The sequence below is a fragment of the Salmo salar genome, chromosome ssa06, assembly GCF_905237065.1.
Source record: "Salmo salar chromosome ssa06, Ssal_v3.1, whole genome shotgun sequence".
Lineage (NCBI taxonomy): Eukaryota > Metazoa > Chordata > Actinopteri > Salmoniformes > Salmonidae > Salmo > Salmo salar.
Window position 1 is genome coordinate 21055763 of NC_059447.1, and position 13344 is coordinate 21069106.

Consider the following 13344-nt stretch of genomic DNA (forward strand, 5'->3'; position numbering starts at 1 on the left):
TCTGGGCTCCCACGGACATCTCATCAGCATAATAATAACATCCCCGTCAACATCCGTCTGTTTAAGCTAGAGATATCTTTATTTTTTTTGCACGGGCTGCGTCTCAATCCACCACATCCGTATCTGTGGTGGAAGGTGGCCTAGCTACAGTGGTGTTTGTCAGACCTTGAGACATCCAGAATTCCCCATGGGACTCATCTGAAGTCGTTACCGTCGATCTGCCAACTTCTGTCTGTAGCGTCTGTAACAGTTTGGGCTAATTTGACCCCTCTATGAAAAGGTGAGTTTCCCATGTTGTTTTGCTCTAAGAAACCCACAAGCCTCACATGACACGTCTGAAATTTTTAGAACACCTACACATTCAAGAGTTTTTCTTTATTTTTACTATTTTCTACATTGTTGAATAATAGTGAAGACATCAGAACTATGAAATAACACATATGGAATCATGTAGTAACCAAGAAAGTGTTAAACAAATCCATATGTATTATATATTTGAGATTCTACAAATAGCCGCCTTGATGACAGCTTTGCACACTTTTGACCGGTAGTCTATATATGGAAGTAGTTTGGTTGTAAAATATAGATAAAAAATATAAATAAATCATTTCCTGATTGATTTATTTTTTGACTATCTGTTGTTCCATGTCTGAATCTGTTATTCAATGCGTTTCTATTGGCTAATAGCAGGAATGTCACGCCGTGACCATAGAGAACCATTTTTATTCTCTATTTTGGTTAGGTCGGGGTGTGACTAGGGGGGGTGTTCCTATCTAGGCGTTTTGTTTCTGTTGGCCTGGTATGGTTCCCAATCAGAGGCAGCTGTTTGTCGTTGTCTCTGATTTGGGATCATATTTAGGTAGCCATTTCCCCACTGTGTTTTGTGGGACTTTGTTTCTGTGTAGTTGCCTGTGAGCACTGCATGAACTTCACTGGTTGTGAATTCTTTATTGTTTTTTGTGCGGTTCACATAATAAAAAAAGATGTTGAACCGATTTCACGCTGCGCTTTGGTCTGAGTATACTTACAACGACGATCATGACAGAAGATCCCACCACAACAGGACCAAGCAGCGTGCCCGGGAGGAGAAGGTATCCTGGGCTTGGGAGGAGATAAAGGAGGAGAAGACATCCTGGACTTGGGAGGAAATCATGTCAGGACACGAAAGCTCAAAAGAGAGCCCGAAACAAAACAATTTGGGGGGGGGGGGGCACACGGGGCGGTCGGCGGAGCCGAGGAGTGAACCAGAGCCAGTCTGGGAGAAGGGGGAGAAACTGGAGGAGAGTGAACGGAGAGAATCAGAGACCGTCAGTGAGTTGATGGAGAAACTGGAGGAGAGAGAAATGAGAGAGTTGTTGTGTTGGTGTATGATGCACGACATTCGCCCTAAGGAGCGTGTCATCAGTTTGCTGCCACCTGAGTCAGCTCTCCGTACTTGTCCTGAGGACATTCTGGACTTGGGAGGATGTCTGGTTAAAACTGTGCCGGCTCCACGCACCAGGTCTCCAGTACGCCTCCACAGGCCAGTACGTCCTGTGCCAGCTCCCCGCACTCGCCATACGAAGTGTGTCATCGTTCCGGTACAATTTGTGCCGGCTCTACGCACCAGGTCTCCAGTGCGCCTCCACAGCCCAGTACGTCCTGTGCTAGCTCCCCGCACTCACCGTGCGGTGGTTGTCATCTGTTCGGTACCAGTTGTGCCAGCTTCACGCACCAGGTCTCCAGTACGTCCCCCCAGTCCGGTACGTCCTGTGCCTGCTCCTCGCACTTGCCCTGAAGTGCGTGTCACCAGTCCGGTGCCACCTGTGCCGGCTCCACACACCAGGCTTCCGGCGATGGTCCCCAGTCCGGAACCTCCTGCGACGGTCCACAGTCCGGAACCTCCTGCGACGGTCCACAGTCCGGAACCTCCTGCGACGTCCACAGTCCGGAACCTCCTGCGACGGTCCACAGTCCGGAACCTCCTACGACGGTCTACAGTCCGGAACCTCCTGCAACGGTCCACGGTCCAGGACGTCCAGCTCCAGGGCCGGAGCTTTCCTCTGCGCCGGTGCTCAGTCCAGGCACGGCGTCCAGTCCCGCTCCAAGGCCAGAGCCTTCCTCTGCGCCGGTGCCCAGTCTAGGCACGGCGTCCAGTCCCGCTCCAAGGACGGAGCCTTCCTCGGCGCCGGTGCCCAGTCCGGGTGCGGCGTTCAACCCAGCTCCATGGCCGGGGCCCTCCTCTGCGCCGAGGTCCAGTCCGGGCACGGCGTTCTACCCGGCTTCCTGGCTGGACCCGTGGTCTGGGCGGGGGGAAAGACCCGCACCGGAGCCACCACCGACACGGGGGGGGGGGTACTGTCACGCCCTGACCATAGAGAGCCTTTTTAATTCTCTATTTTGGTTAGGTCAGGGTGTGACTAGGAGGGGTGTTCCTATCTAGGTGTTTTGTTTCTATGTTGGCCTGGTATGGTTCCCAATCAGAGGCAGCTGTTTATCGTTGTCTCTGATTGGGGATCATATTTAGGCAGCCATTTCCCCACTGTGTTTTGTGGGATCTTGTTTCTGTGTAGTTGCCTGTGAGCACTGCATGAACTTCACTGGTCGTGTATTCTTTATTGTTTTTTGTGCGGTTCACATAATAAAAAAAGATGTCGAACCGATTTCACGCTGCGCTTTGGTCTGAGTATGCTTACAACGACGATCATGACAAGGCCAAACGATTTTTTATTTTTTATACCTAAAGGAGTCCTAAAATCCCCCCCAACTCTTAAAGATAAAGGACACTGGCACATACAGTACCTACAATCCATTAAAGCACAAGCCTCTCTCACACAGGCCTCTCTCACACAAAAATTGATGGTTTGGACATCCTAGGCATACTTGACAAGATGACAGGGCAAATAGTGTGTCTCAACAGAGTTTATAGGTTGACTTTCAAGTTCCATCTAACAATACCTTTACACACAGCAAATCAAAGCCTGTCTAAACAATGTTAAAAGCCATAATGCAGAGCGGTGCTTGCAATAAGTCAGAGAGGTAGTAGTAGTGTGTGTGGGGTTGGACTTGAAAGTGCATACCAGACCCAGCGATACCCTATTATGAGTAAATCAGTGCTGTGGGCTCTGTAAATTATGAGCCTGTGTGTGTGTGGGTGTGCGTGCATGTGTGCGCGTGTGTGTATGTGTGTCCTAGCCTCTTCTTTGTGTGGTTGTTATTCATGTGCAGGTTACTGATTGATCCGCCAGGCTGAGGGAGTGGCGTACAAGGCAGAGAGCAGCTCCACATACAGGGCTCAGCTACCAGGGCCAGACACTCACACATTGACACTAGCATGTGTGAAGTGAACACCCTAATTTACAGTCTATGATGAATGCAGTCAGACAAACATGCACATTGCACTCTCTCACATACACACACATTCTAAAATACTGTAAAATAATACTGAGAGAAACATACAGCTCACAGTGTGTGTGTATTCAGTATGCAGACACACACACACGCCATCTATATCCCATCCCCACACAGACCCATATCCCTGTACAGTATCTCCACACACAGTTTCAGTTCTGATGTCAAATCCCCCATGTCTGATGGTAGCCCACTCCAAACACCCCCACACTGATCATGAAGACGACCTTCTCCAAGCACCCCCACACTGATCATGAAGACGACCTTCTCCAAACACCCCCACACTGATCATGAAGACGACCTTCTCCAAGCACCCCCACACTGATCATGAAGACAACCTTCTCCAAACACCCCCACACTGATCATGAAGACAACCTTCTCCAAGCACCCCCACACTGATCATGAAGACAACCTTCTCAAAGCACCCCCACACTGATCATGAAGACGACCTTCTCCAAACACCCCCACACTGATCATGAAGACGACCTTCTCCAAGCACCCCCACACTGATCATGAAGACGACCTTCTCCAAGCACCCCCACACTGATCATGAAGACGACCTTCTCCAAACACCCCCACACTGATCATGAAGACAACCTTCTCCAAACACCCCCACACTGATCATGAAGACGACCTTCTCCAAGCACCCCCACACTGATCATGAAGACAACCTTCTCCAAACACCCCCACACTGATCATGAAGACAACCTTCTCCAAGCACCCCCACACTGATCATGAAGACAACCTTCTCAAAGCACCCCCACACTGATCATGAAGACGACCTTCTCCAAACACCCCCACACTGATCATGAAGACGACCTTCTCCAAACACCCCCACACTGATCATGAAGACAACCTTCTTCAAACACCCCCACACTGATCATGAAGACGACCTTCTCCAAACACCCCCACACTGATCATGAAGACAACCTTCTCCAAACACCCCCACACTGATCATGAAGACAACCTTCTCCAAACACCCCCACACTGATCATGAAGACGACCTTCTCCAAACACCCCCACCATGGTCTTTGTTATTAGTCAATATCCTGTCTCCAGAGCTGAACAAATATGCCCAGAATGTGACAGCAGCTCCGCACACGTTCCGGCGGGAGACAAACAGGACAGATGACGACGGCATGACCAGACATGCACTCCCTGCTCCGATGCAAACTGTGGGAAGGGAGTTGTTGGGAAAGGAGACATTCAATAGGAATGGGTTGTGTACACTACACAGAGCAGCACAGAGCCAAGGGCTTAGGGTTAGAGACTGTGGAGACTCAGGTTGCGCCCCAAATGGCCTGGCCCCTATGGGCCCCTGTCAAAAGTAGTGCACTATATAGGGAATAGGGTGCCATTTGGGGTGCAGTCTCAGAGAAAGGAAGTTGTAGGTTAAAGCAAATAGAGTGTGTTCTAGGAGTGGGTGAGTGAGTGAGACACCATTAAGAGTGAAAGAGTGGGTGAGTGACTGAGAAACTGTTAAGGGTGAAAGAGTGGGTGAGTGAGTGAACCACCATTAAGGGTGAAACGTGATGCTGGATACAGGCTACGTACAGATACAGGCTACAGCAGGTGTTCACACATGGAGGTTAAACATAGTCAGGAGGGGAGAGAGACAACACAGGGAGAATGACCAGCCATGCTGAGTATTATGGATGGATGGATACAACACCTTTTCTCCATGCTGAGTATCATGGATGGATGGATGGATGGATTGATGGATGAATACAACACCTTTTCTCCATGCTGAGTATCATGGATGGATGGATGGATGGATTGATGGATGAATACAGCACCTTTTCTCCATGCTGAGTATCATGGATGGATGGAGGGATGGATGGATGGATGGATGGATGGATGGATATAACACATTGTCTCCATGCTGAGTATCATAGACAGATGGATGGAATGATATAACACATTGTCTCCATGCTGAGTATCATAGACAGATGGATGGAATGATATAACACATTGTCTCCATGCTGAGTATCATAGACAGATGGATGAATGAATATAACACCTCGTCTCCATGCTGAGTATCACGGATGGATGAATATAACACCTCGTCTCCATGCTGAGTATCATGGATGGATGGATGGATGGATGGATGGATGGATGGATATAACACCTTGTCTCGATGCTGATTATCATGGATGGATGGATGGATGGATGGATGGATGGATGGAATGATATAACACATTGTCTCCATGCTGAGTATCATAGACAGATGGATGGAATGATATAACACATTGTCTCCATGCTGAGTATCATAGACAGATGGATGAATGAATATAACACCTCGTCTCCATGCTGAGTATCACGGATGGATGAATATAACACCTCGTCTCCATGCTGAGTATCATGGATGGATGGATGGATGGATGGATGGATGATATAACACCTTGTCTCGATGCTGATTATCATGGATGGATGGATGGATGGATGGATGGATGGATGAATATAACACCTTGTCTCCATGCTGAGTATGGAGACAATGGATGGATGAATGGATGGATGAATGAATATAACACCTCGTCTCCATGCTGAGTATCATGGATGGATGAATGAATATAACACCTCGTCTCCATGCTGAGTATCATGGATGGATGAATGAATATAACACCTTGTCTCCATGCTGAGTATTATGGATGGATGGCTGGATGGATGAATGAATATAACACCTCGTCTCCATGCTGAGTATCATGGATGGATGAATGAATATAACACCTTGTCTCCATGCTGAGTATTATGGATGGATGGATGGATGGATGGATGGATGGGTGAATGAATATAACACCTTGTCTCCATGCTGAGTATTATGGATGGATGGATGGATGAATGAATATAACACCTCGTCTCCATGCTGAGTATTATGGATGGATGGATGGATGGAGGGAGGGAGGGAGGGAGGGAGGGAGGGAGGGAGGGAGGGAGGGAGGGAGGGAGGGAGGGAGGGAGGGAGGGAGGGAGGGAGGGATAGATGAATATAACACCTTGTCTCCATGCTGAGTATCATAGACAGATGGATGGATGGATGGATGGATGGATGGATGGATGGATGGATGGATGGATGGATATAACACCTTGTCTCCATGCCGAGTATCATAGACAGATGGATGGATGGATATAACACCTTGTCTCCAAGGCTCTTCGAGAGTAACTTTCCTAATCCACCACCCATGTATGGCACCTCACTGGCACACATTCTGACGGCAGACATTTAGGACCAGAGCAGACGATCTGTTAGCCAATCATCATCCCCTATAGACCAGATATTAAGTCATCTGATGAGGGCTGTGTATTGTAGACCACATTACATTTACATTTGACATTTTATTCATTTAGCAGACACTCTTGTCCAGAGTGACTTACAGTTAATGCGTTCATATTAAGATCGCTAGTTGGGACGACCACATATCACAGTCATAGTAAGTACATGGAGAAGATGACATGTACACATCCGTCCATTGGCGAAACAAAAATATAGTGTTGTAGGACATAAACCTTGTCTTGCTGCAGGGCAGTGGAGAGGAAGCAGTGGTGAGAGGACCATCAACCTGTCAATCAACTGTATTTGGAACCAAACTGTCAAGAGACAACATTATCTCAAATGGAAACACACTCTACCACATTAATGTATTATTCATCTCTAATCTACATAGAATGATACACAGAGACCATACTGCAAGTAAACATCATATTCTTCTTGAGCTTTTCATGAAGTATCTTTGGCCATTGTGTGACCTCCAGACCTTGAGAAGCACCTCTCATTATACCAACAGATTAGCGGTCAGGTGGGTTCACTAACGGCTCTTGTTAGTACTTTGCCATCCCAGACAAAGTTTTCAAACATCTTGTGAATTATTTGACAGCAAGAATACAGTCAGACTTAACTATTGTCAATAGTCAGACATTGTTTAGTCAAAGACTAATAGAAATTGCCATGCCTGGCTCCATGTGTGGCTCTTTGAAAGGAGAAATTGACAACAAGGGTAACTTGATGATCAACTACCTTTAAGTAATAAGGCACCTCGGGGTTTGTGGTATATGGCCAATATACCACGGCTAAGGGCTGTATCCAGGCACTCCACGTCGCGTCGTGCTTAAAAACAGCCCTTAGCCGTGGTATATTGGCCATAATATCCCACAAACCCCCGAGGTGCCTGATTGCTGTTATAAACTGGTTACCAACGTAATTACAGCAGTAAAAATAAATGTTTGTCATACCAATCGAATTTCAGGGCTCGAATCACACAGTTTATAATATATAATAACTCATCACAATCAACAGAACAGCAAGATGTGTTGAAACAGTATATCACTCAACAGTTAGACAGTTAAGGTGGGATGGTGGGATACTGTGAAGTGGTTGGAGCTTAGTGACTCAGTCAGGGATCATGGTGGCAATCATAACTGACCTTTAGAGTACAGGAAAATAAATCATTATCGCATGCCCATGTACATGTATCTCTCTGGGGCACGTTCACTTTCCCTCAACACAGATAACCTACGCGCACGCGCGTACACGTAACCTAAAGTTACATATTTACAAGTAACCTAAAGTTACATAATTGAAGCTGATACTGTGCACATTTAGATGGACAACTGTAAAATAACAATGTAAAGTGTTAGAATAACATTACAGCAAAGTAATAACAACAACAGGAGTATCCATAATAAATATTCCATCAAATGGCACACCTACCTGAATATCCTGATTTCTTCATGATGATCCTTCGTACAGAAACGACTTGCTTTAAGCCTCGATATGAGTTGTTATTTTAGTCAGGCAATGTCTCCGACGTGTTCGATGTTGTCCGTGGCAATCAGATCCTCATTTAAAACCGTAGTTTCACAGGTATCTCGGAAAGTTATACTTTCAGGTATCCTGGAACGTTAAACTTTCCGAACACACCTGGCTGCGGGGAAAATCAGGGGAACCGCAACTTCGTGGACTTGAAGTAAATTAGTGAATTATTTAATTTATCAGGATCGAACGCGGACAACAGGGAGTTAACCTCAAGGCCAGGCTATCTCTAGATAAGTAGAATGGATACAATCACACCTGCGCTACCAACGCACGCCCAATCTGAAGGCGGGACTTGGAGCAATATACTGTACACAGTAATCAGAGGAAGTTATGTCAAAGTTCACGGTGATGACACTGTGGGCTAACCCATTGAGAAAATATACATTTAGAAATCACAGCATGTCAACAAACAATTGCTTATGGCAGTAGGGTGGATCATTACTCACTTTAAAATAAGAATCCACATCAGTGTTTGATTGTAAATAGGCTACAGTTGTAATATCCTTTTCATGTACAGTATCACTTTAGTATGAAAAGACTTCGGCAAAGACGTTTTGCTGAAGTCAAAATTCTAGTGCTTATGCTACAACAGATGTGTGAAAATAACCAATGAACAGGTGATTAATGAAGGATGCAGCCAGTTGCTCATTCAACCATTCTGTTATGTCAGTCATATCAAAGTGTACAACTGTCAGTGTCATTCAAACATGCAAATAAGACTTGATGAAAATGATTATCCTCGACCTCATACAATGTGCTGCTATTCTGATCTGAGGAGACCTCTTGTGGACGTTTCTTGAAGGACAAACATTTTACATCCTGTGTACTTCTTCTAAAACCTAGGTGAATAGAAGCAAGTATGTACAAAAAAAATGTATTTAAAAAATGTAAAAATGAGAAGCAAGTATGTGTAGCTGCTGTCCAATATGGCGACCTTCGTATAGGTTACTGGGTGTGTCGAAAGGAGTGGGAGTATGTGCCTCTGACCTGGCTGAGGTGCTTCCCACTGGGCAACTGTATCACGATGTCGCCGGCGGTAGCTAACATTGCGACCAGTGCACCAGTATTGTGTCAGCCTGCTGACCTGAGGTGTTGCCCTCTGGGCAGCTGTATCACCCCTACAAGCTCTCACAGTCTCATGTCAGAATTAGACATTCATCCATGTTTCTCAAACGTCAAATTTTGAAGTTGTTCAAAACACCATATTTGGTGTTTAATGTTAAGTTTAGACATCTCACTAAAGGCTTCAGTCATACAAAAGTTATACTTAAATCCGAACTAGTTCTCTAGCAGATTAGTAAGAATGTCTCACCTCATGTTCAAGAATGGCCTTTTTACCTTTATTCAGATTACAACCTCTCAATTTCAGTTATTTTAAAATGAAATAAACTCCAGAATATGGCTATTTTTAAAATAAACCATACAAAGTTTGTTGCAATTTCACTTTAATCCATCAGGAAAAAAACAGAACAAATATTACAACAAACATTATGGTTAAACTCAAATATACTAATTGATTAAAAAAAAATCTACAGTACCAGTCAAAAGTTTGGACACACCTACTCATTCAAGGGTTTTTCTTTATTTTTACTATTTTCTACATTGTAGAATAATAGTGAAGACATGAAAACTATGAAATAACACAATGGAATCATATAGTAAACCAAAACAGTCTTAAACAAATCAAAATATATTTTATATTTGAGATTCTTCAAAGTAGCCACTCTTTGCCTTGATGACAGCTTTGCATGCTCTTGGCATTCTCTCAACCAGCTTCATGAGGTAGTCACCTGGAATGCATTTCAATTAACAGGTGTACCTTGTTAAAAGTTAATTTGTGGAATTTATTTCCTCCTTAATTCGTTTGAGCCAATCCGTTGTGTTGTGACAAGGTAGGGGTGGTATGCAGATTATAGCCCTATTTGGTAAAAGACCAAGTCCATATTATGGCAAGAAGAGCTCAAATAAGCAAAGAGAAACGACAGTACATCATTACTTTAAGACATGAAGGTCAGTCAACCCAGAAAATGTCAAGAACTTTCACATTTTCTTCAAGTGCAGTCGCAAAACCATGAAGCACTATGATGAAACTGTCTCTCATAAGGACCACCACAGGAAAGGAAGACCAGGAGTGACCTCTTCTGCAGAGGATAAGTTCATTGGAGTTACCAGCCTCAGAAATTGCATCCCAAATGAATGCTTGACATCGTTCAAGTAACAGACACATCTCAATATCAACTGTTCAGTGGAGACTGCATGAATCAGGCCTTCATGGTCGAATTGCTGCAAAGAAACCACTACTAAAGGACACTAATAAGAATAAGAGACTTGCTTGGGCCAAGAAACAGGAGCAATGGACATTAGACCGGTGGAAATCTGTCCTTTGGTCTGATGAGTCCAAATTTGAGATTTTTGGTTCCAACCTCCGTGTCTTTGTGAGAGGTGAATGGATGAACGGATGTAGATGAACAGATGATCTCTGCATGTGTGGTTCCCACGGTGAAGCATGGAGGAGGAGGTGTGATTTAGGTCAGTGATTTATTTAGAATTCAAGGCACACTTAACCAGCATGGCTACCACATCATTCTGAAGCGATACGCCATCCCATCTGGTTTGCGCTTAGTGGGACTATAATTTGTTTTCATTGGTCAATGACCCAACACATCTCCAGGCTGTGTAAGGGCTATTTGACCAAGAAGGGGAGTGATGGAGTGCTGCATCAGATGACCTGGCCTCCACAATCACCTGACCTCAACCCAATTGAGATGGTTTGGGATGAGTTAGAGCACAGAGTGAAGGAAAAGCAGCCAATAAGTGCTCAGCATATGTAGGTACTCCTTCAAGAGTGTTGGAAAATAATTCCAGGTGAAGCTGGTTGAGAGAATGCCAAGCGTGTGGAACGCTGTCATCAAGGCAAAGGGTGTTTACTTTGAACAACCTCAAATATAAAATATATTTTGATATGTATAACACTTTTTTGGTTACTACATTATTCCATGTGTGTTATTTCATAGTTTTGATGTCTTCACTATTCTACAAGATAGAACATAGTACAAATAAATAAAAACACTTGAATGAGTAGCTGTGTCCAAACTTTTGACTGGTACTTTATATATACAACCTATTCAGAATATTAAAGCTGATCTACCCACCAAAAATACATTTAAAAGAGTACAATAAAAGTTTAGACATTAACTCCGAATTTTTTCAGTTAGGGTTAAGTTTAGGCATTAACTCTGAATTCTTAAGGTTGGGCATTAACGCCGAATGGTTAAGGTAAGAGTTAAGGTTTGGGATAGGCTTAAACCCAAAATATCAAAAACAACTTTCTGTCGCTGGATTCGAACATGCATCCACAACACCCTAGCAAAAACAGAACCTACTTGAAGGTAACACTACTCATAATTGCCCCTAGTGGCTGGTTTAAACGTCATCTCCCGACTAGATTATGTGAGCGGAGTTGAGCGTTCTGAAATCCCGCTCATCACTCAATGTCCTTTACAACCGCGCCACTAAAAAACACTCCTCGCTCAAAGAATAAAAAACTACCGCTCCAAATTCGCTCCATTCATTAAAATCACAACAACCATCTATTTTCGTGACTACCTGGACCTACCATTTGTTTTTTTTAGTATTGAAACCAAACCATATGATTTGAATGAAAAGTTTTTTAATTAACAACTGTAAAACGTGACTATAAGAAGCGCTCATCATTTCAATTAGGCTGCATGTCATATCAACAGCATATACAGTAAACACTAAATAGGTCAAAATCCAGACAGGGAACGAAAATGAATTACTTGGGCTATATTATTTAAATTATGTCAAGGCTATAGCCTATAAATAAACAAATTGTGAAGCACTCGCGAGTGATACACATTAGGCTGGCAGTGACATTAAGCACTCAGGCTTTAAACAACATTTATTTGTATTAAATCATTATAGTCTACAAATTGCACACATGACTTACTAAGAATCAAATACAAAATAAACGAAATATGCCTTATTACGCTCCATCTACAGTGCCTTTGAATTCATTTTTAGAAACATGAGTTTTGCCAGTCTGTGGCTTCAGGCTCTTGTGATGGTGTCTGGAGAGCAGGCCAGCAGCGGAGAATACCCTCTCAGCGCTTGGAGAGCAGGCCAGCAGCGGAGAATACCCTCTCAGCGCTTGGAGAGCAGGCCAGCAGCGGAGAATACCCTCTCAGCGCTTAGAGAGCAGGCCAGCAGCGGAGAATACCCTCTCGGCGCTTGCAGAGCCAATGGGGATGCTAAACACCCTTCGGGCCACTTTTGTGGTCGACAATGTCTCTTGCATTGAGCCTATTCTTGCAACCGCTGGTCTGCCTGGATAATTAACTTGTTTTAGGTTTGTGTAATTTCGCCAAAATGTACAGGCATGGACATATGGCACATTTGCAGCAAAGGTATTCATATTCAGGTTTTGAGATAAGGTTATTTAATAAGGCTCCAGATTAGAGTGTATCTCCCATTGGAACACCTGTGTGGGATCAACAATCCATTTTCTATAGAAACGTTCATTACTGAGTTGTCTCTGAATCTCTTTGTATTTTTCAGTCTAAAATAACCCCCTTGTCTGCAGGTTTGATAACCAAAGATGAATCTTTCATTAGTTCATTAAGTGCCTGTTCTTCTGTCCTGGTGAGGTTCTTCTGAATGTGGTTTGTTTTTCTCCTATATACTGACATGGCTTCTTGTTCGACCAGTCTACAATAGGTATTAATCGAGTTGTTAACTATAGGACAGAATTTGCTTTTGGGCTTAAAATGGGTACCAGTTCTTTGTTGGGTTTCTAGGCCTGAAACAGTGTTTTGAGAAAGCGTGCTTAAGTTTAAGGCCGTGTGGCCGATACATAAAGCTTATTAAAGAACAGTGATAACATCAAGAGCGGTGTGCGGGTTTCTTCTTTTTCTCATTTTATTCAAATGTTACCGTGCACCTGCCAAAAAGATTGCTCAGATGTGCCATGCCTTTTGAATTTTATAGATCATAGAACAAAAATGGACGTAACCTTTAAGAGATGTGATTTTGTTGTTTGTAAATGCTTTGCTACAATGACACACTTAGCTAGCTACCCACCTCGTTCCTTTATGAAAAATGTAGCATAGTAGATGACAGTCGCT

General features: G+C 44.0%; 1 protein-coding gene across 2 annotated transcripts in view; it reads right to left on the minus strand.

Moving 5' to 3' along the window:
• septin9b (septin-9) overlaps window positions 1-8430 on the minus strand; it is a 125270-nt gene extending 116840 nt beyond the window's left edge. The window contains exon 1 of one of the 2 annotated variants that reach the window (XM_045719945.1): window positions 8096-8430. In XM_045719945.1, coding sequence (XP_045575901.1) covers window positions 8096-8117 — 22 coding nt within the window. In that variant the 5' untranslated portion in view covers window positions 8118-8430. The remainder of the gene's footprint in view (window positions 1-8095) is intronic. The other variant, XM_045719948.1, reaches the window with a different exon arrangement.
• Between the last annotated feature and the right edge of the window lie 4914 nt (window positions 8431-13344).